This window comes from Rhinopithecus roxellana, chromosome 12 (assembly GCF_007565055.1).
Source record: "Rhinopithecus roxellana isolate Shanxi Qingling chromosome 12, ASM756505v1, whole genome shotgun sequence".
NCBI lineage: Eukaryota > Metazoa > Chordata > Mammalia > Primates > Cercopithecidae > Rhinopithecus > Rhinopithecus roxellana.
Window position 1 is genome coordinate 55,666,915 of NC_044560.1, and position 21,690 is coordinate 55,688,604.

General features: G+C 41.3%; 2 protein-coding genes across 10 annotated transcripts in view; both read left to right on the top strand.

Annotated features, from left to right (window-relative positions):
* LRP8 (LDL receptor related protein 8) overlaps positions 1-5,086 on the top strand; it is an 85,168-nt gene extending 80,082 nt beyond the window's left edge. For 4 of the 9 annotated variants that reach the window (XM_030941900.1, XM_030941902.1, XM_030941907.1 and 1 more), the window contains one exon: positions 411-5,086. In XM_030941900.1, the coding sequence (XP_030797760.1) occupies positions 411-449 (39 nt within the window). In that variant the 3' untranslated portion in view covers positions 450-5,086. The remainder of the gene's footprint in view (positions 1-410) is intronic. The other 5 variants (XM_030941904.1, XM_030941906.1, XM_030941905.1 and 2 more) reach the window with 2 other exon arrangements.
* Positions 5,087-8,673: 3,587 nt separating this feature from the next.
* On the top strand, positions 8,674-20,967 carry MAGOH (mago homolog, exon junction complex subunit). Its single transcript, XM_010372257.2, has 5 exons — positions 8,674-9,560; positions 12,291-12,349; positions 14,222-14,332; positions 19,142-19,224; positions 20,714-20,967. The coding sequence occupies exons 1-5, from the start codon at positions 9,062-9,064 to the stop codon at positions 20,811-20,813; spliced, it is 852 nt and encodes a 283-aa protein (XP_010370559.2). The 5' UTR covers positions 8,674-9,061; the 3' UTR covers positions 20,814-20,967.
* Positions 20,968-21,690: the final 723 nt, after the last annotated feature.

Genomic DNA, 21,690 nt, shown 5'->3' on the forward strand with positions numbered 1-21,690 from the left:
ACAAGTAACCCCATAGCTTGAAATTTAACATTTGCCAAAGCTCACCCACTGAAATTGACCAAACCTAAAATCCTATAAGGGAGGATTGAGAAAATTTAGATCTGTGCAACTCTTCTTTACAAAGATACAAAACAGAATGGTGAAAAAATCCACAGCTTTGTATTCATACAGACCTGGGATCAAATTTTAGTTCAGCCACTTGCTATGTAATCCAGAACAAACCCTACTTAAGCTCATTGAGTTTGTTTTCTCATCTGTAAAATAAATAGGATAAATCTTGTCTCTTGGGATAGTTTGAAGATTATGTGAGCTAATACCTGTTAAAGTAACATAAGTCTGTACTTTGTCAATACTCAATAAAGAGTAACTCTTATGGATCTAATGATGAATTCTTTGGTTTGTCTCCCCAGCGAGTGGCATTAAGCCTTGAAGATGATGGACTACCCTGAGGATGGGATCACCCACTTCGTGCCTCATGGAATTCAGTCCCACCCACTACACTCTGGATGGCGTATGACTGGATGAATGGGTTTCTATATATGGGTCTGTGTGAGTGTATGTGTGTGTGTGATTTTTTTTTTAAATTTATGTTGCGGAAAGGTAACCACAAAGTTATGATGAACTGCAAACATCCAAAGGATGTGAGAGTTTTTCTATGTATAATGTTTTATACACTTTTTAACTGGTTGCACTACCCATGAGGAATTCGTGGAATGGCTACTGCTGACTAACATGATGCACATAACCAAATGGGGGCCAATGGCACAGTACCTTACTCATCATTTAAAAAATATATTTACAGAAGATGTTTGGTTGCTGGGGGGACTTTTTTAGGTTTTGGGGGGTTTGTTTTTTGTAAATAAGATGATTATGCTTTGTGGCTATCCATCAACATAAGTAAAAAAAAAAAAAAAAAAAACTTCAACTCCCTCCCCCATTTAGATTATTTATTAACATATTTTAAAAATCAGATGAGTTCTATAAATAATTTAGAGAAGTGAGAGTATTTATTTTTGGCATGTTTGGCCCACCACGCAGACTCTGTGTGTGTATATGTGTGTGTTTATATGTGTATGTGTGTGACAGAAAAATCTGTAGAGAAGAGGCACATCTATGGCTACTGTTCAAATACATAAAGATAAATTTATTTTAACACAGTCCACAAGGGGTATATCTTGTAGTTTTCAGAAAAGCCTTTGGAAATTTGGCTCAGAAAATAGATACCATGGTTTGTGCAATTATGTAGTAAAAAAGGCAATCTTTTCACCTCTGGCCATTCCTGCAACCCTAGGAAGTCAGGAAAAGCCTTTCAGCTCACACATGGCTGCTATGACTCCTACTGGGGCTTTCTTGGCTTTGGCAAAGGTCAGTGTACAGACATTGCATGGTACCAGAGTGCTCAGAAACTCAAGATAGAATATGCCTCACCCTCAGCTACTCCTTGTTTTAAAATTCAGCTCTTTGAGTAACTTCTTCAATTTCTTTCAGGACACTTGGGTTGAATTCAGTAAGTTTCCTTTGAAGCACCCTGAAGGGTGCCATTCTTACAGAGCTAAGTGGAGACATTTCCAGAACAGCCCAAGTTTACTATAGAGACTGGCCCAGGCACTGAACATCTGGGACATGCTGTGGTTGAGAATAAAGATGGTGGAACAGGTTTTATTACATCTCTTATTTCTCTTTTCCCCTTACTCTCTACCATTTCCTTTATGTGGGGAAACATTTTAAAGTAATAAATAGGTTACTTACCATCATATGTTCATATAGATGAAACTAATTTTTGGCTTAAGTCAGAACAACTGGCCAAAACTGAAGTCATATTTGAGGGGGGAAATGGCATACACAATATTATAGTATATTGGATATTTATGTTCACACAGGAATTTGGTTTACTGCTTTGTAAATAAAAGAAAAATCTCTGGGTATATGTATAGATGTTCTTCATTATAGACACCTTCTTTGCTTTTCCTGGCCTTGCGGGAGGAAGGGAGCAGTGCTCTTTTCTATTTGTGGGGTCTCCCATTGGAAACATAATCCTATAGTCCCAGAAGGATTCAGTCCCCACTGGCTTTCCCATCCAAAAAGAAAGAGTTTGAGTTTCTTAACTCTGTTGTTCTGCCACTTACTCCCAGTAGACAACCAGGGACAAGGTGCAACATGAAGTGTTTGACTTAAGTAGGAGCAGAGGAGATGCATCTAATCTCATCATACCTGGAACTTGACACACTTAAGCAAATGCCTTCCCATCCCTACCTGCCAGATGTCCCCAACTCAATGAAGGTTGGATGTCTCACCAGCTTGATACCCTTTGAATTTTCAGTCAGACATTCTGGAGTTCTAGCATCCTGTACCTAGGACCTTCCTCTGCATCACTCTTGGCCTCCTAAACTCTAAGAAAATAACTATATTCTGGAGCTTGGGCACTGTGTTTTGCATAATCCAGCAATCTCCTCATGACATGCGTGTGTTGATAGTCCTGAAACATTCATTGAGAGGGTAAATGCAGTTGACCTAGAATGACCAATACCAAACAGAATTTTAAGAACACGTGGCCAACTCCTATGGAGCTTACTCACATTACTATTCTTTTAAGAACGGAGAGTAAAATTATTTTTGACTGAAGAAAAATGATGACAGTGAAAAACATGGAAATTTACTCAAAACAAGTGACTTTTTCTGTAACCTTCTTCCAAAGAAACTGAATTTTCCAAGGAATTAAATGATAACAGTGGATAAGGCATAGTTTCTAAACTTTCAGTCAGATCCTGGCATTCACAGAAAAAAATAATGAATGGGGTCTGAACATACAGCCTGAGATCTCAAAATGATGATGAAATTCACAACTTTCTCAGAGACATCCATGTTTCTTGCATATGCTATAACTGAAGTTTGAAAGAGGCAGCTATGGGAGCAACCCTTTACAAGAAACAAATTGTGAAATACTCATTTGTTGGACAGCAGTAAATAGATGAAACCTGAGGAGTCAGATCCACCTTCCCCCATTCGCAGAGGCTTTTCAGCCTCATTTTGAGGTGTAGTTACATATCTTTTGCCTTTTGCCCCCTGTGCATAGGTATCTACAGCCAATCACAGATCACAGAGTCACTGGACTATAGAGATGGAAGGAAGCTCAGAGATAATGCCAAGAGGGCAGAAAATGTATCAGAAGCCAGTCCCAGTGCTATTCCTCCATTTCCATCTGCAGGAAGACTATTTTGGGCTGCCTGAACATTGTATCAGACCTGCTACCTATACTATGGTCTACCTCTCCTCCAGTGGAATTACAAAGGCACTAGTTGAAATGCCTTCTAGAAACAGAGAAAATGAAAACTGTACTTATCTACTCTTGATAGCACGGATTATTTATAAAACAGATTGAAGTAACCCATTAACTGGCAAAAAGAGAATGAGATCGGATTTCAATGTATGGCAGTAAGTCCTATTGATCCCTCCAGTTATCTCAGTATGACTGTAGTATATTCATTCACTAAAACCACTCATTAGATACCAACTACACACCTGGCACTGCAGATGTAAAGGTCAGTCACACATGTTCTGACTTTACAGAGTTCACAGTAGCAGTGGAGGAAGATATATGTGGAAACAAAAAAGGCATCGATTCTATTCAGAGCACTGTTAGGGCACAATGGAGAGAGGGGTCTTTCTACCTAAGAAGATGAGGAATAGGGTCATCATAGAAGTGACTTTAAGTCTTAAAATTAAGAAGGGGATTCCAAGCTGCTTCAGGCAGAGACACACCGAGCTAAAACACAGAGGTATGAAACAGCATGGGGACTTTAGGAACTGCACAGTTCATTCTAACAGGAACAAAAGGCTCAAGGGGTCAAGAAATGAGGCTGTATGGAAAGAGGTTCAATGTAAGCACTTTATAAAATAGTTAGATTAATTTCTGATTCAATGAAGCATTTCTTGATCATTGTGTACAAGGCACTAAATTCATCATGGAAAATTCATTAGGATGCATTACCAGCACTTTGCAGACCTGATATTATTCAGCCTCAAGCTTTCCAGTGGCCAAAGGAAAATGCTGACTGCTTTTCACATATTTGAGTCAAAGATTTTTTTATATGGTCAACGAAGACTAATATAAGGGCAGTGGGATTTTCACAGAAGCATGCCATGTTGAGAGCCTCTTAGATTTTCTCAACTGTGAGAGAGAAAACTGAAAATTTTGAAGACATTGAGTCTGGAGAGGGGATACCAATCACTGTCCAGTCAGGCGTTGGTGGGAATGGGGAAATGGCACAGGAATGCAAGCCTCTCCACCCTACCCCTGAAACTCCAGCCATACACTCATCATGTCACAAAATATAAATGAGTTAGCATTAAACATTTCAGAGTAAATAATTCCTTTTCCCGAAATGCATGAAGATAGAGTAACAGTCTTCTCACACTGTATTTTTAGGGTATGGAAAATTTAGAAGGTTAAAGAATTACTGCTTCAATTTTTCAGTTAAAAAAAATCAGGAAGCTCTGTTCATTCAGGCTATGCACCATGTGCACAGTCAAGAATTAGCAGAAACCCTCTGCATTTACAAACACTTTGTGCTATAAAAAGTAATTTTTAAAAAGCCACTTGTGTGTGTATATATATATATATTTAAAGCCAAGGTTTTGATACTTTTTTACAAAAACTACAAGAGAAAACAGATACCTGTCCAAACCATATAATTTTAAAATAGCGTTTTTTTTTTTCCATACAAGCTGTTGTTAATTTGGAGGTAAAGTGCTGGTTTGCAAACTTCATCAAATTGTTCCCAAGTGGATTTTCCTTATTTGTCTTCCCCCACCAACCCTCAAGTTACCATATTCGATGTAAGAATCAGGCATGTTAGAATGTTGTGTCACACTAACCGGTTCTGCTCTTTTTGTCTTGCCATTCAAGTTCCATTAGCTTCTGTATGCAGTGCCCTTTGCAGTCTGGTGTCTCTTCCAGAGGCGAGGGGGCTGAAGATGGCGTGCTGCATCTCACTCGCTGTACTAACATCATCTTGGTAAACTGAAAACCAAATGTGGACATTTGTAAAATCAGTGCACTGTTTCTAGAGAGAGATTAAATTCATTTTTAAAAAATCTTTAAGTATTGTTTCATTGTAATACTTTAATGAGGGGGAGTGAACTGAGTCCCTAATGTGTACCAGTATTCTACATACATTATCTCAATCTTTGTCAACAATTTGGTGAGGTAAATACTGTCAATACTATCCACTCCCATTTTATTTTTTTATTTTATTTATTTATTTATTTTTTTGAGACAGAGTCTCACTCTGTCTCCCAGGCTGGAGTGTAGTAGCGCGATCTCGGCTCACTGAAAGCTCCGCCTCCCGGGTTCAAGCCATTCTCCTGCCTCAGCCTCCCAAGTAGCTGGGACTACAGGTCCCCGCCACTATACCCGGCTAATTTTTTTTTTGTATTTTTAGTAGAGATGGGGTTTCACCGTGTTAGCCAGGATGGTCTCGATCTCCTGACCTCACGATCCACCCGCCTCGGCCTCCCAAAGTGCTGGGATTACAGGCGTGAGCCACCGCACCCAGCTCCACTCCCATTTTATAGATGAGAAAATGGGTGAAGTAACTGCCCAAAGTCACAGTTATTTTTAGTGCCCCCTACAATCAATTGTAACGCAGCATTCTCTGCCTAAATTTTCCTCCTCTGCCTCTATATGACTAACTCCTATTTGTCCTTGAGTACTCCACTTAGGTAATGCCTCCTGCAGGAAGCCTTCCCTTCTCTCTAAGGCTAGGTTAGATAACTCACCTCTGTACTTCCATAACAATTTTTGCCTACTTGCATCCCAATACTTCTGCCCTACCATTCATTCCCATGCCATTGGGGTTGCTTTTGCCAAGGTCATCCAGGACCTCCTCGATTATAAACCTGGTAAACATTTTCAGTCTTAATCCTTCTTGACCTGGAAGCAGTAGTTAATACTGTTAGCCACTCTTTTCTTGGAATACTTTTATTTTGGCTTCCATGATACCATGTTCGTGGTTTTTCTCCTATCTTTCTGGCCACATCTTCATCTCCTTTGCCCACCCTTTAAATTATGGTATTCTATTTCAAATCCATCCACTTTTCTATCTCCTTTACTTTTTTTTTTTTTTTTTTAAGAGACAGGGTCGCACTCTGTTACCCAGGCTGGAGTACAGTGGTAGGATCATAGCTCACTGCAACCTTAAACTCCTGGGCTTAAAGCAATCCTCCTGCCTCAGCCTCCTGAGTAGCTGGGACTACAGGCACATGCCACAATGCCTGGCTAATTATTTTGCTTGCCTTTTTTTTTTTTCTTTTTTTTTTTTTTGACAAGGTATCGTTCTCTGTTGCCCAGGCTGGAGTACAACGGCACGATCTCAGCTCACTGCAACCTCCACCTCTTGAGCTCAAGCAATTATCCTGTCTCAGCCTCCCGAGTAGCTGGGGCTACAGGCACACGCCACCCTGCCCAGCTAATAGATTACTTTAACTACTTATCTGAATGTCATACGTCTAGTCTTTTCATTTTCCAATCTAATCCACAACACTGCAGCCAAAGAGTCTTTCTAAAGTGCCATAGATGTATCACCACCACTTATTTCCACTTTCCTGTTTAAAGCCCTTCAACTGCTTTGCTGGCACTAAAATTCAATATTCTTGGGTGTGCCCAAACTCTTTCAATATGGTTTATAAAGCCCTTCATGATTCAGCTTCTGCCCCATCTCCAGCCTCATCACTTCTCTATATTCTAATCATACAGTTCTGGGGCTCCTCTGGAACATTTCCTTCAGGAACATTTCCCTAAGGACCCTACACTGTATTAGGAGTCACCTCATGTACTTCCATAGTAGTACTCTGTGCTTCCTTTATTGGTAATCTTATCCTTACATTGTAATTGCTTGTATGCTCCTTAACTTCCTCCTCTGCAAGCTCTGTAAAGAACTGTCTTGCTCAACATTGTATCCTCCCTGCACATGACACTCAGTGGATGCTCAATAAATGACGCTGAATGCAGGCACGGCAGACACACACAGACTATGCTCTTTCAGTTACACCATGTCCCATATCCAGAAACCTAGATTACTTTACAGCCTGACTGGAGTTGTGTATCCTTTAAATTTCTCAACACTTTTGTTATTTGCCACATCTGAAGATCCCCAGATTGATTTATGATTTTTGTAATTTTACTCCTGGAAAATAACCTTGTAGCAATTGCTTAATCCCTCTACACACTTAACTCTAATTACCACCTCAAAATTGTTGTGATGATTCGAAAAACAAGCACAGGTAATCCCATTCAGCCTAGGAGCTGACATTTATTAGGTGCTTGATACCTGGTGGTTCCCTTTTCTCTTTTTTTTTTTTTTTTTTTTTTTTTTGAGATAGGGTCTTGCTTCATCACCCAGGCTGGAGTGTAGTGGTGTGATCATGGTTTGCTGCAGCCTCAACCTCCCAGGCTCAAATTATCCTCCTACCTCAGCCTCCCAAGTAGTTGGGACTACAGGTGTGCACCACCACACCTACCTAATTTTTAAATTTTTTATAGAGACAAAGTCTCCCTATGTTACCCAAGCTGGTCTCAAACTTCTGGGCTGAAGTGTTCCTTCTGCCTCAGCCTCCCAAAGTGCTGGGATTACAAGTGTGAGCCACCGTGTCTAGCCCCCTTCTCTTTTATACAGTTCCCTTGTTACCACCAATATGCAGCGTTTTGTAATAAAAATATCTTATGGTTTTATAGCAATTTACAGTTTCTGAGACATTGTTTCTTATAACAGTTCTGCTAGGTGTACATTTTTATGCTCATTTTAAAGAGAAGGAAACTGAAGTCTAAAAAGTTGAGTCAGTTCACCTTTGGTTACAATGAGTCATTGTTACACAAAAGATTATTTTAACCAGTGTCCAATGATTTTTTCCCCCACCACACCTACTCCACACTCTGCTGCTAATGCTTTTTCAGGGAGAAAAGGACTCATTGTTAAGACTGGGGGCCATGCGCGGTGGCTCATGCCTGTAATCCCAGCACTTTGGAAGGCCGAGGCGGATGGATCGCCTGAGGTCGGGAGTTTGAGACCAGCCTGGTCAACATGGTGAAACCCTGTCTCTACTAAAAATACAAAAATTAGCTGGATGTGGTGGCACGTGCCTGTAATCCCAGCTACTTGGGAAGCTGGGGGTGGAGGTTGCGGTGAACTGAGAACCAGCCGTTGCACTCCAGCCTGGGCAACAAGAGCGAAACTCTGTCTCAAAAAAAAAAAAAAAAAAAAAAAAAAAAAAAAAAAAAAAAGGGGATAGAAATCAGAGACTGCTGTCCCGACTTACAGAATCTTATACAGTTCTAGTTGCCAGGCCCCAAGAATGTCATCTCAGCACTGTCTCTAGAACCATTCATTCTCTCTAAGCCTGGAACTTAGATGAGTGAAAGCAGGCTCCTATTAAATAATTATGATCTTGATTGCTCTGGCCCTATTCAACTGTAAATTTTTTCCAGAGCCAGAATGGCTTCACAGAGGACAACTTTGCCCTGAAAAGAGTCTCTTCGGTCAGTGGTCCGCAACTCTGACTCAACTGAGAGCTTTACAAAGAGTACCAATGCCCAGTTCCAGCGCTGGAGATTTTAATTGGCTTGGGGTAGAGCCCTGGCATCAGTATTTTTAGAGGCTCCCCAGGTAATTCCAATGTGCAGCCAGACTGAGAATCACTGCTCGGTAAGTGGGATGACTGGGGAGTGGGAGATCAAATACTCTAACTTCTCACAGCACCTATTCTAGAGATCAGTGGGGCAGAAAGATAGAAATAAAAGCTGGAAAAGGACGAAATGGGTAAGTGTGGGTGAACTAGTTCCAGGGAAACGGCAATCTCCACTGTGGATTCAGGGAAGGCGTCACTGAGGAGGGCTTTCTTAACAGTTCAGGTCAATGGAAGCCATCTTGAGGCACACACATCGTGCGCGGCATCCTCCGGGGAGGTCGGGTCATTTCACCCCATTTTACTGCCGAGATGACCTAGGTCCAGAGACGGTAAAGAGCGGTGTACGACTCACACAAGTCGGGGGTCCTGTGAACTGAGGATGAGCCTGGCGGGCGCAAGGCTCAGGGTGTTCGGCCCGAGATCTTTAAGCGAAGTCACCAGACCCCGCGTTCAAAGCCCAGAGGTAGGCAGGGGGCTGGCTGGCGGCCTCAGGCCTGGAGAGAACTCCGCGGGTACCAACCTCAACCTCGCTCCCGAGTCCAGCTGGAGGGGCGGAGCTGGTTGGCCCCGCCTCCGGGTTAAACAAAGTTCGTTACCTCCTAGGCGTGAGGGGGTGTGGCAGTCTTGTTGCCACTTCCGGGCGAACAGGTTAGCGAGAAAGAACCCCTCCACTACGCGACGGCGTGACCTGGCGTCACTTCCGCGCGCCGCCGCAAACGTCAGTGTCGGGCGCAGACTGCGGCAGTGCGGCCTGCCGTTGAGGTTCGGGCTCGGTTGTCTTTTGGGAGCCATGGAGAGTGACTTTTATCTGCGTTACTACGTGGGGCACAAGGGCAAGTTCGGCCACGAGTTCCTGGAATTTGAGTTCCGACCGGACGGTAAAAGCAGCCTGCCGCCCGCCGGGAGCGGGACCAGGCCTGGGGGCGGGCGAGTGGGGAGGCCGAGGGTCGGAAATCTGTGGGGAACTAGAGGAGGAAGGGGCTGAAACCTGTGCAGTGCGGATCTGAAAGGAGCGCCACTGTGTCTGCTCCACGGCGTCTTTTTATCCATACAACAAACGTTGGCTGAACGCCCACTGTGTGCCAGTCTCTGTTCCACTCTGGGGATACGGCAGCGAAGGTAGACAAACTTCCTCTCTCGTGGAACTTGTGTTTTACTGCTGGGAGAGAGATCATGAAAAGATGATTCCAGATAGCAGTGAGTGGTCAGAAAATAACATAGTAGAATAATCGCTGGATGGGCTGTTTTTAGATAGGTTGGCCATTAGAGAGCTCTAATGGTATATTGCAGCCGAGCCCTAATTAGCAAGAAGGACCCAGCCTTGTGAAGCTCACAAGGAAGACCATTCTACCCAAAGGGAATACCAGAAGTCAAGGCTGCAGGGCGGGAATGAGCTTAGGCATGTCTCAGGTGGTCAGTGTGATTGAAGAGTGGTGAGCTGGGAGATGGCAGGAGATGATGTCGGATAGGTAGGTAGGAGCCGCACCCTGTAGATCTTTATAGACCATGGTAAAGAGTTTGGACTTGGAAGGCTTTTTTGTTGTTGTTGTTTGTTTTTTGTTTTTTTTGAGACGGGTTTCGCTCTTTTTGCCCAGGCTGTAATGCTATGGCGCGATCTCGGCTCATTGCAACCTCCGCCTCCCGAGTTCAAGCGATTCTCCTGCCTCAGCCTCCCGAGTAGCTGGAATTACAGGCACCCACCACCACGCCCGGCTAATTTTGTAATTTTTAGTAGAGACAGGGTTTCACCAGGTTGGCCAGGCTGGTCTCGAACTTCTGACCTCGGGCGATCCGCCTGCCTCGGCGTCCCAAAGTGCTGCGATTACAGGCGTGAGCCACCGCGCCCGGTCGGGCTTGGAAGGTTTTAAGCAGAGAAGAAATGTGATCTGTTCTTGAAAAAGCATTCTGGTTATTGGGTGCGGAATGGGCAAGAGTGAAAACAGGGCTATTGATTAGGAGACTGTTGTCAAGACAAGAAAGATGTTGGGGGCCAGGCGCGGTGGCTCATGCCTGTAATCCCAGCACTTTGGGAGGCCGAGGTGTGCGGATAACTTGAGGTCAGGAGTTCGAGACCAGCCTGGCCAACATGGTGAAACCCCGCCTCTACTAAAAATACAAAAATTAGCCGGGCGTGGTGGCAGACGCCTGTAATCCCAGCTGTTCGGGAGGCTGAGACAGGAGAATCGCTTGAACCTGGGGCGGAGGTTGCAGTGAGCTGAGATAGTGCCAGTGTACTCTAGTCTGGGTGACAGAGCAAGACTGTGTCACCAAAAAAAAAAAAAAAAAAGGATGTTGATTGGGACTACAGAGATAGTAGAAATGGAGAGAAAGATTTAGGAAACTGTTGGAGGCAGAACTAACTGGACTTTGATCGTTGATAGGATTTTTTTGGCGGAGGCACTGTGGTGAAGGAAAGAGGAATCAAAGATGACAGAAAACATCCATTCAGTGGGCCACAAAGATGTATCTGACAGGCCCTGACTGTGAGGGAGATGGATTTGTAAGCAGGGACCAAACAGAGTATTAAGGTGTTGTGGTAAAAAGAAACAGAGGAGACTTGCAGCAGAGAAGGGGCAGCTAGCCAAGCCTGAGGATCAGAGGAGGCTTCCTACATAAAATGATGGGAGGAGGGGATGTGAGGTATTGGTTAGGAGACCAAGAAGAGTCAAGAAGGCATTTTAGACAGCATGCAAAGAGGCTGAAAACCAAAAAGTGCTTGGGATGTTTCAGGCAGAAACCAAGTAGTTCGACTCCAGCTGTGTGAGAGAAGAATATTGCAGGAGTGAGGCTGGAAAAGCAGGCAGGGGCTTTGCTTAGCCATATGCTATGTTGAGGAGTTTGGATTTTTTTTTTTTTTTTTTTTTTTTTTTTTTTTTTTTTTTTTGAGATGGAGTGTAACCTAATCTGATAGATCTGTTACCACATCACCTTGTCCACTGTATGGACAGTGAACTGAATGTGAAGAAACTTGAGGCAGAGAGACGGCACAGAGGCTGTTGGAATAAATTCACTGGGCTCATCTCACATGTATGTCTTCTAGTCTACATGTCTTCTGGTTCCTTCTATCTTCTCATCCCCACCATGTACTCACATTAACCTGTTAGATGCACACATGGACAAAGGGTCTTGTGTACCAAATGTGCTCAGTGATAAAAGCAACAGCTTTTCCATCACAGAAATTGTGTGTGGCACAGTCACATGATAATATATGTAAACAGCATCCTACAGTTTTCAAAATGTTTTCACAACTCATTTGAGCCTCAGGAGGTCCTATGTGCTGGTAAGTTATCATTTACTATGCCTGTTTTCAGGACATTCACCTGCAAAAATGTGATTCGACAAAGTCAGAAAAGAGCCTGCCTGTGTTTATACCTCACCTGAGCTGCTTTTTACAGTAGTTGAGTGTCAGCTGTATAATTAGCTGTTTAAGCCTGAAGTGAAGAACTGAAAGACTAGTATTGTTGAACTACCTTAAGAGTAAATAATAAATCTCTTAGACACTTTGAGCAAGTTAGATACATTTTAGGCAACTGCCGATAGTCTTGGTATGGCATTGATGCTTTATTCATGTTTTTATTATATGTTGAATTTGGTTTTTGTCCCCACAGGGAAGTTAAGATATGCCAACAACAGCAATTACAAGAATGATGTCATGATCAGAAAAGAGGTATGCCTTCTGAGAGTCCTTCATTTTCTACATTTCAGCTTTTTGTCTTGCATTGTTTTTGTTGTATCTAGTAGTATTGAAAGGTAAAGAACAGGGAGAGAGACACATGTCTGTAGACAGCTTCTGGATTATTTCCCAAATCATCTTTTAGTTGGGATTTTTTTTATTTTACAATGTGGAATCAGTTACTGGTAACCATTGACATACCTTGGTTTGAACTCTGAGTCTGCTGCTTACTACCCCATGTGACCGTGGGCAAGTTCCTGGCTGAACTTGATTAAGTCTCTGTTTCTTCACCTGCAAAAACAGGGAAAATAAAAGCTACCTCCCACTCCCAAGTGCTGTCATAAAATTAAATATGTTATACTTAAAGTGTTCTGTGTATTCCCTGGCACATAGTACACAATGGAGAGCTATTTAATTTGCATCTGAGTGGGAAAGGGAGCATGGGAAAGCAGTTGATATCATTGAATGCATGTTAGATGTCAGGCATGGCATCTTATTTAACCCTGATTATAAGCCCATGTGATGGGGGAGGGTATTATAGCCCCCTTACAAATAAGAAAATAAAGGCCCAGATATTAATTACGAGACTTGTTCAGAGTTACCCCTGCTAGTAAGAGATACAGCAGGAATTCCCAATCCTACCCCAGTAAAGTTTGTATTCTCCTTTCTGTGATTTCTACTACATCATTAAGGCTTCATCAAAGCTACTCTTTTAACCACTCTGCCACCTTTGAAAATGTCTTAGCATATATTTTTCATACTGTTGTTTTAGCTATCAGTTTTATGCTTATTCACACATGTCAACATCCTCACTATTTTTTTACACAGGCATATCTTTTCAAATACATTTTGCTCCTCAGGAGCGTATTACCTAGTTAAGAATAACTGGCCGGGCACAGTGGCTCACGCCTGTAATCCCAGCACTTTGGGAGGCCAAGGCGGGCAGATCACGAGGTCATGAGATCGAAACCATCCTGGCTAACACGGTGAAACCCCGTCTGTACTGAAAATACAAAAAAATATAGCCGTGGTGGTGGGTGCCTGTAGTCCCAGCTACTTGGGAGGCAGAGCTTGCAGTGAGTCGAGATTGCGCCACTGCACCCCAGCCTGGGCCACAGAGTGAGACTCCGTCTCAAAAAAAAAATAAACCAGGGCATGTAGGTGTTGCTGTCTCTTTTGTTTTGCTATAACAAAATACCTGAGACTGGATAATTTTTAAGCCGTAAAAATATATTTCTCACAGTTTTGGAGACTGGGAAGTCCAAGATCAAGGCGCTGGCATGTTCAGTGTCTAGTGAGGGCCCAGTCTCTGCTTCCACAACTGTGCCTTGTTTTTGCATCCTCCAGAAGGGATGAATGCAGTGTTCTCATATGGTGAAAGAACAAGAAAGGGGCCAGCTAGTTCTCTTAAGCTGTCTCCTAAGGCACTAATCCTATCCATGGGGGCTCTGCCCTCAAGGCCCAATCAGCTCTTAAAGGCCCTATCCATTAACACTGTTGCATTGGGGATTAATTTCAACATGAATTTTGGAGCAGACACAAACATTCAAACCATAGCAGGGGGCATTCACAGATCTATTTTGGGTTTCTTTGTGAGTTGGCTATGTGGACAGGCAGAAGGGCCATGTGAACAGGATGTACCAGGAGGTAGTAACAGCTAGATGGGGGACTGAGGTGCAGTTTATTGTATACTTCTGACCCTGTCCCTCACCTGCATCATGCCGAGGTTGAGCATGAATGTCTTCCCACTTAAGGAGTTGCCAGAAATAAGTCTGCAGAAACAGTTATTTTTATCTTCCATCACTATCTGAGTCAAAGCACTGCTTAAGGATACAACATACATTTTGTCTTTTAACTTGCTTTCAGGCTTACGTACATAAAAGCGTAATGGAGGAACTGAAGAGAATAATTGATGACAGTGAAATTACCAAAGAGGATGATGCATTGTGGCCTCCTCCTGACCGAGTGGGCCGGCAGGTATGTTTTATTGGTTATCTTGTAGTGCAGAAATCTTACAAATAAGATGAGGTTTAGTGCTCTGCATATGATAGTGAAACTGTGTGCGTGTGTGTGGTGGTGGTGGTGGTGGTGGTGGTGGTGGTGATGATGGTGGTCAGCCCTGCAGAAAGCAGATTGCAAGCACCTTGGTCTAGGGAAGCATTAATCCCATAGGAAGGAACAGAGAGAACAAGTGCTGCTGGCCACCAAGAACCCAGCCTTGAATTTCTTCTTAGGACCCCGCACACTCCCTCCTCCACTTAAAGCTTTTGCTGCCTGTATCATTTACTAACTACTATGGACAAAGCATTGTGGAGATACAAAGAGAAATAGAACATGATTATTTCACCAATCTAATGAAAGGAAAATCATGCAAATAATTCAGTATATGTATTTAAATTCATGTGTATTTATATACATTATATATTCATTCCGAGCACCATTTTTGGTAACTAAAAAATAAAAGCCACTGTCATATTGAACTGAATTAATAGAAAAGGTATTTTCACTCTGACTGCTACCATCCTAATCCAGACTTCTGGACTTCTAATAGGTTCCCTTGTTTTTCCTCTTGTTCCATACCATCCATTTTTCCATCCTGAAAGCCAATGTAATTTTTTTTTTTTTTTGAGACGGAGTCTCGCTATGTCACCCAGACTGGAGTGCAGTGGCGTGATCTCAGCTCACTGCAACCTCCGCCTCCTGGGTTCAAGTGATTCTCCTGCCTCAGCCTCCCGAGTAGCTTACAGGCACACACCACCATGCCCAGCTAATTTTTGTATTTTTAGTAGAGATAGGGTTTCACCATGTTGGCCAGGCTGGTCTTGAACTCCTGACCTCAGGTGATCCGCCTACCTTGCCCTCCCAAAGTGCTGTGATTACAGGCATGAGCCGCCGCGCCTGACTGGTGTGATCTTTAAAAATGTAAATTTGCTTATGTATTCCACTGATTTAAACTCCAATGGCTTCCCACTGTACTTAAAATTTAAACTCCCACCTTATCTTTTACCATGCTTCCAGTCTCATGGTGTTCAAACCTTACTAGCTTCATTTCTGTTCCTCAGAAATACCTAGGTGGTTCTTACTTCAGGGCCTTTGCACTTGCCACAGTCTGCCTAAAATATTCTTCCTTTAACTCTGTACAAGACTGTCTCTATTATTGAGGTCTTCAAAAGTCGGTTCCTCAGTGATGTCTTGCCTGTCCATTCAATCTAAGAAGTCTCTTCCCATCATTAAGAAAAAGATCTGTTGTGCTGTCTTTTTCTGTGTGTGTGTGTGTGTGTGTGTGTGTGTGTGTGTGTGTTTTCTTTTTGCTTTCAATTTCATCACAATATGTGTTGTCTTTGTAGCACTTATTGTCTAAAATTGTCTTACTTGCTTTTCAATTTTTTCACTGCTGTATCTCCAGTGACTAAAATAGTGCCCATATATAGTAAAAGCTCAATAATAATTTGTTAAACTAATATGAAAACCCATATAAACTCATGCCTAATAATCTCAAAATGATGGACCAACCAACCCTTCAAGAAGAATTTTTTTAAAAATCCTACCCTCAGTACTTACTAAAGTTAACTTTAATTTATGTTCAAGGAATCTCAGTAATATCATATATATGTATTTTGCTTTACCATTTATAAAATTTTTATTTCTGTTAACTCGTTCAACCATCACAACAATTCTGTGAGGAGGGAAGAGCATATTCCTTTATACCAGCAATAAGCCATTGGATACTGTAATTAAAATCAATCCCATTAATAATTACAAGAAAAGTTAATAAAGAACTTGGGAATGCATTTAACAAGATGTACAAAACTTGAAAGGGCGTTATAGAAGGACAAAATTATGTATCGTTTTTGTGGATGGGAAGATTCAGTATCATATAGATGTCAGTTTTCAACAAAGTAATTTATAAGTTCACTCTTAATTCAAATAAAAATCGCAGTAGGGTTTTTTCCCCTTAAAATCAAATAGAATAAGCATTAAATTCGTGGAAAATCAGAGGCAAGAGTAGCCAAAATAATACTGGAGATTTCTTATAAAACTCTGGTCATTTATAGTATGATATTGCCTCAGGAATTGACAGCTAAACCAATGGAACAGCATAAAGAGCCCAGAAACCAACTTATGAGTATATGGAAACTTGGAACAGCATACTACAGAGGTGGACTTTCACATTAATGGGAAAAGAATGAGTTATTTAACAAATTGTACCAGGATAGCTGACAATATATTTATGGAATGTTTTTAAATTAGGCTATAGAAATCAAAAATTTTAAACAGAATATAGACTATCTTATTATTTCTGGGTAGAGAAGGAGTTTTTAAAACACCTTAAGGGGTAAGATTGGTAAATTTGACTTCTTTACAACTTAGGTTTGACAAAAGATGGCAAGATAAAGTTGAAAGATAAGCCATAGACTGGAAGAAGATATCTGCAAAACATAAAACTGGCAAGAGTTTTCTATCCAGAATATATAAGGAATTAGAAAGTAATAAAAAGACAGTCCCGTGGCAGAATGTGCAAAAGTTATGAATAACTTACAAGATCAAACAAGTGGCTAATAAATGTGAAAAGATTTACAGCTTCATTTGTAAAATGAAAGAACAACAGTGAGATACCATTTCAGACCCATTAGAATAACAACAGAAAAAATCTGCCGAGTTTGAAAAATGATACGAGAAAAGAGTAAGAGTAAAATTAGTATAACCGCGTTAGGGAGTAATTTTGTGGTATCTGGGAACATTTAAAATACTTGGAATTATATGGAGACATTTTCACATATGTACAAGGAGATGTATAGAAGAATATTCTTGCTACATTGTTTATAGGAACAAAAATTCAGAACTTAAATTTATTTCAGTAGGGAAATGGAATACTATAGCATTTAAAACTAATGAGCTAGATCTGTATAACTCAACATTGATAAGTCTCAAAAACAATGTGGAAAGAAAAATGCAAAAAGTATGTATAATATGACCATTTTTGTAAAAATTTTAAAACACACTACCACGTCTAGGCCAGGCGCAGTGACGCATGCCTACATTCCCAGCACTTTTTTTTTTAATTGGGAGGCCAAGGTGGGAGGATGGCTTGAGGCCAGGAGCTCAAGACCAGCCTGAGCAGCACAGTGAGACCTTTTTTCTACAAAAGAAAAAAAGCGCTAAAAATTAACTGGGCATGGTGGCGCATACCTGTAGTCTTAGCTATTCGGGAGGCTAAAGGTGCAGGATGGCATGAGCCCAGGAACTCAGGGTTACAGTGAGCTATGATCCTAGCACTGCACTTCAGCTTCAGTGACAGAGTGAGACCCTGTATCTAAAAAGAAGTAACTGAAAACATACTACCAAATCTGAAACAAGAATGGAACAAATCAGGGGATATAGGAGGGAGAACAGAATGGGAGATAGACATAAATTTTGTAATATTTTATTTCTTTTTAAAAAAAATCTGACACAAGTATGGCAATAATTTATAAATCTGAGTATTGGAAACATCTCAGTTTTTTCTATTTTCTGATTGAATTATAACAAAAAGTATATATGAATCAAAAAGAAGAAAAAGTAAGTAGGGCTCACAAGAATATAAATTCCACAGGGCAGAGATCTTTGGTTTGCTTGGTTTTACTTATCTGTCCTGAGCACTGAGAACAATACCAAGCACCTAGCAGGCTACACATAGATACTTTTTGAAGGTTTGTGGTACTCATGTCATTGTTTGGAAATTGAGACCCACCATCATACAGGTAAGGAGTGACAAAGTGGGGATCAAACCTAAGGTCTAGAAGTTGCCTAGATAGGTTAGATCCTTTGGTTTTTGTTTTTGTTTGTTGTTGTTGGAGACAGGGTCTCACTCTGTTTCCTAGGCTGGAGTACAGTGATGAGATCACAGCTCACTGCAGCCTTGACCTCCTGGGGTAAAGGGATCCTCCCACCTCAGCCTCTCTAGCAGCTGGGACCACAGATGCACGCCACCACATCCAGCGAGTTTTTGTATTTTTTTGTAGAGAGGAGGTTTTACCAAGTTGCCCAGACTGGCCTTAAATTCCTGGGCTCAAGTGATTCTCCTGCATTGGCCTCCCAAAGTGCTGGGATTACAGGTGTGAGTCACCATACCCAGTCCAATCGTTTGGTATTTTTAAAACAGATATATTCATGTTACTCCACATTGTTGACGATGAAAACTCATACAAAGTACTACATAGGCTGGGCGCAGTGACTCATGCCTGTAGTCCCAGCACTTGGGAGGCCGAGGCAGGCGGATCATCTGAGGTCAGGAGTTCGAGACCAGCCTGGCCAACATGGTGAAACCCTGTCTCTATTAAAAATACAAAAAAATCCATCCTGGCTAACACGGTGAAACCCCGTCTCTACTAAAAATACAAAAAAAATTAGCTGGGCGTGGTGGCAGGCGCCTGTAGTCCCAGCCACTCAGGAGGCTGAGGCAGGAAAATCGCTTGAACCTGGGAGGCAGAGGTTGCAGTGACCCGAGATCATGCCAGTGCACTCCAGCCTGGGCAAAAGGACGAGACTATCTCAGGAAAAAAAAAAAGACCTACGTAGATTTTTCCAAATCTGAGAAATGGTAGAGTCTTGAGGGTACAGCTTCTTTTAAATATGAGCTGTATTTATCTCTTGTTTCTAGTGTCCAGCACAGTTCAGTGCTCAGAGTGAATTGCCCTTGTTTTTGTGACCGTCTGTAGTCAAGTTTGTGTGATTTGGCAAATGATTAATCCTTCTGTGTGTTTGATGAAAACCCAATTCTACTTAGATTTTCTAAAATGTTTTTAGGAGCTTGAAATCGTCATTGGAGATGAACACATTTCTTTCACAACATCAAAAATTGGTTCCCTTATTGATGTCAATCAATCCAAGTAAGTGTGCATGATCCTTATATCCAGCTGTGTCTGTTTGGGAGCAGTTTGGTGAGAAACCTTAACCAAATTGGGACCATCATGGGAAGATCTGGGGCAAATGCAAAATGCAGGTGGGCAGCTTTGTCCTCCTTGTTAGGGAGGCACCCCAAATTATTTTTGAAAACTTGCTCCTATTACTTTTGGTGTTTCATTCAGCCATTGCTACTGTGACCTTCTTGTTGACACACACATACAGATTAATGCATAGGAGCAGCCAGAACAAAAATTGGAATATGCCTAAAGAGTGCTCATGATAAACCATAGAGTTACTGAGTCTGAATAGCTTTCTCAGTGTGACTGTTCAGACTGGCACATCTTAAAATCTGACTTCAGTGAAACGACATTTTTTTAGGATCTAAATTTTATTTGATTTTAAATTTATTATTATTATTTTGAGATGGAGTTTTGCACTGTCGCCTGGGCTGGAGTGCAGTGGCGCAATCTCAGCTCACTGCAACCTCCGCCTCCTGGGTTCAAGTGATTCTCCTGCCTCAGCCTCCCAAGTAGCTTGGACTACAGGCACCTGGCACCACACCTGGCTAACTTTTTTGTATTTTTAGTAGAAACGGGGTTTCACCATGTTGGCCAGGCTGGTCTCGAACTCCCAACCTCAGGTGATCTGCCTGCCTTGGCCTCCCAAAGTGCTAGAATTACAGGCGTGAGCCACCATGCCTGGCCTTAAATTTATTATTTTTTACAAAAGCATTGGTTTGGTGAAAAGGGATAAAAACTTTAAAATTCATGTTGTCAGTGGGGTAGATTATCAAGTTGAGGCATGAACCTGTATACTACAAAGAATCCTTAGAATTTGGCAACTTCTTTGGCTGTTAAGTTTTGAGGACTCAGGATTAGATACGGCTCACTTTTAGCAAATGTTGGGCATGATTGTCTTCCTTTGGACACTCTTCCTTCTTCTTAGCCAGTAATGCCACAGTAATCTTCAACCTCTTGGTCCTGCGTAGTACTACTACTTTTTAAAAAAGTTTTCCTAACTCTGAAAGTAATTCATGCTCATTGTAGAAAATACAGGAAAGGTAGAAAAGTAGAAAGGGGAAAGTCATCCACAATCTTATCAATCAGACAACCCTTATTAATATCTTCCAGTGTTTCTTTTTAGTCTTTTTTTCTGTGCATTAATAGAATATATACTTTTTAAGAAGCATAAAAAATACAGTTGATTATTTTAATTATATTTTTTCACTTAATGTAAGCATTTCCCTATATTAAAAACTCAGCATATTTAAATTACTTCATAATATACCCTTTTAATATATAGTCTTTTCCTTTTTTAGGGACACTTGATTGGTCAAAGTTTTAATGCCCTAATGCAAAGTTTTAATGTTGCTTTGCAACATCTTGATAGAGAAATAATTGGGATTATTAAATGGTATCTTTTGCCAGTTTTATCTCAATGTTTTAAACTTTTTTTTTCCCTTTTGCATTTTAGGGATCCAGAAGGCTTACGAGTATTTTATTATCTTGTCCAGGACCTGAAGTGTTTGGTCTTCAGTCTTATTGGATTACACTTCAAGATTAAACCAATCTAGACTGAATATTGGTGTGGACATGGGGGAGTGGGTGGGAGTAGAAAATTTTGTGTATATCAGGGCAGTATTTTTTTATAAACTATAAATGATTGTCTTTAATAAATATGTGATAAAATCCAATTTTTATTATTTTATAAAGACCTGAACATGTGAACTCTTCTCAATTACTTTGTAAAACACTAACATTCTATGTGAAGTATTGACCCAAAGTCAAGTTTAATCAACTCTCTAGATATAACTACCATTTTATAGGAAATAAGAGAATACAGGAACATGTTTTAAAAATACAGTGGGACTTCAATCAGCCATATTGAGAAGAAATTCCAAGGCAAATGACATGGTTTCTTCAATAAATTACAAGGGAAACAGATGGAATGGGAGCTTATAAAGGAGACTGAAGAGACATGTAATACAGTGTTTGGACCCTATTTGGATAATGATTCAAAAAAATGTAAAGTTAGACCAGATGTGGTGGCTTACACCTGTAATCCCAACACTTTTGGGAGGCCGAGGCGGGCAGATCACCTGAGGTCAGGAGTTCAAGACCAGCCTGGCTAACATGGTGAAACCCTGTCTCTACTAAAAATACAAACATGAGCTGGGCGTGGTGGCGTGAGCCTGTAATCCCAGTTACTTAGGAAGCTGAGTCAGGAAAGTTGCTTGGACCTGGGAGGCAGAGGCTTCAGTGAGCCAAGATCGTACCACTGCACTCCAGCCTGGGCGACAGAGCGAGACTCCATGTCAAAAAAAAAAAAAAAAAAAAAGTAGGATTAATATCATTAAAGAAATTTAACACTGGTTTGATGATTTAGGTATGAAATAGTATGGTGGTTGGAGTTTTTAAAATCAACTTTTATAGATATAAATATTTTAGGTT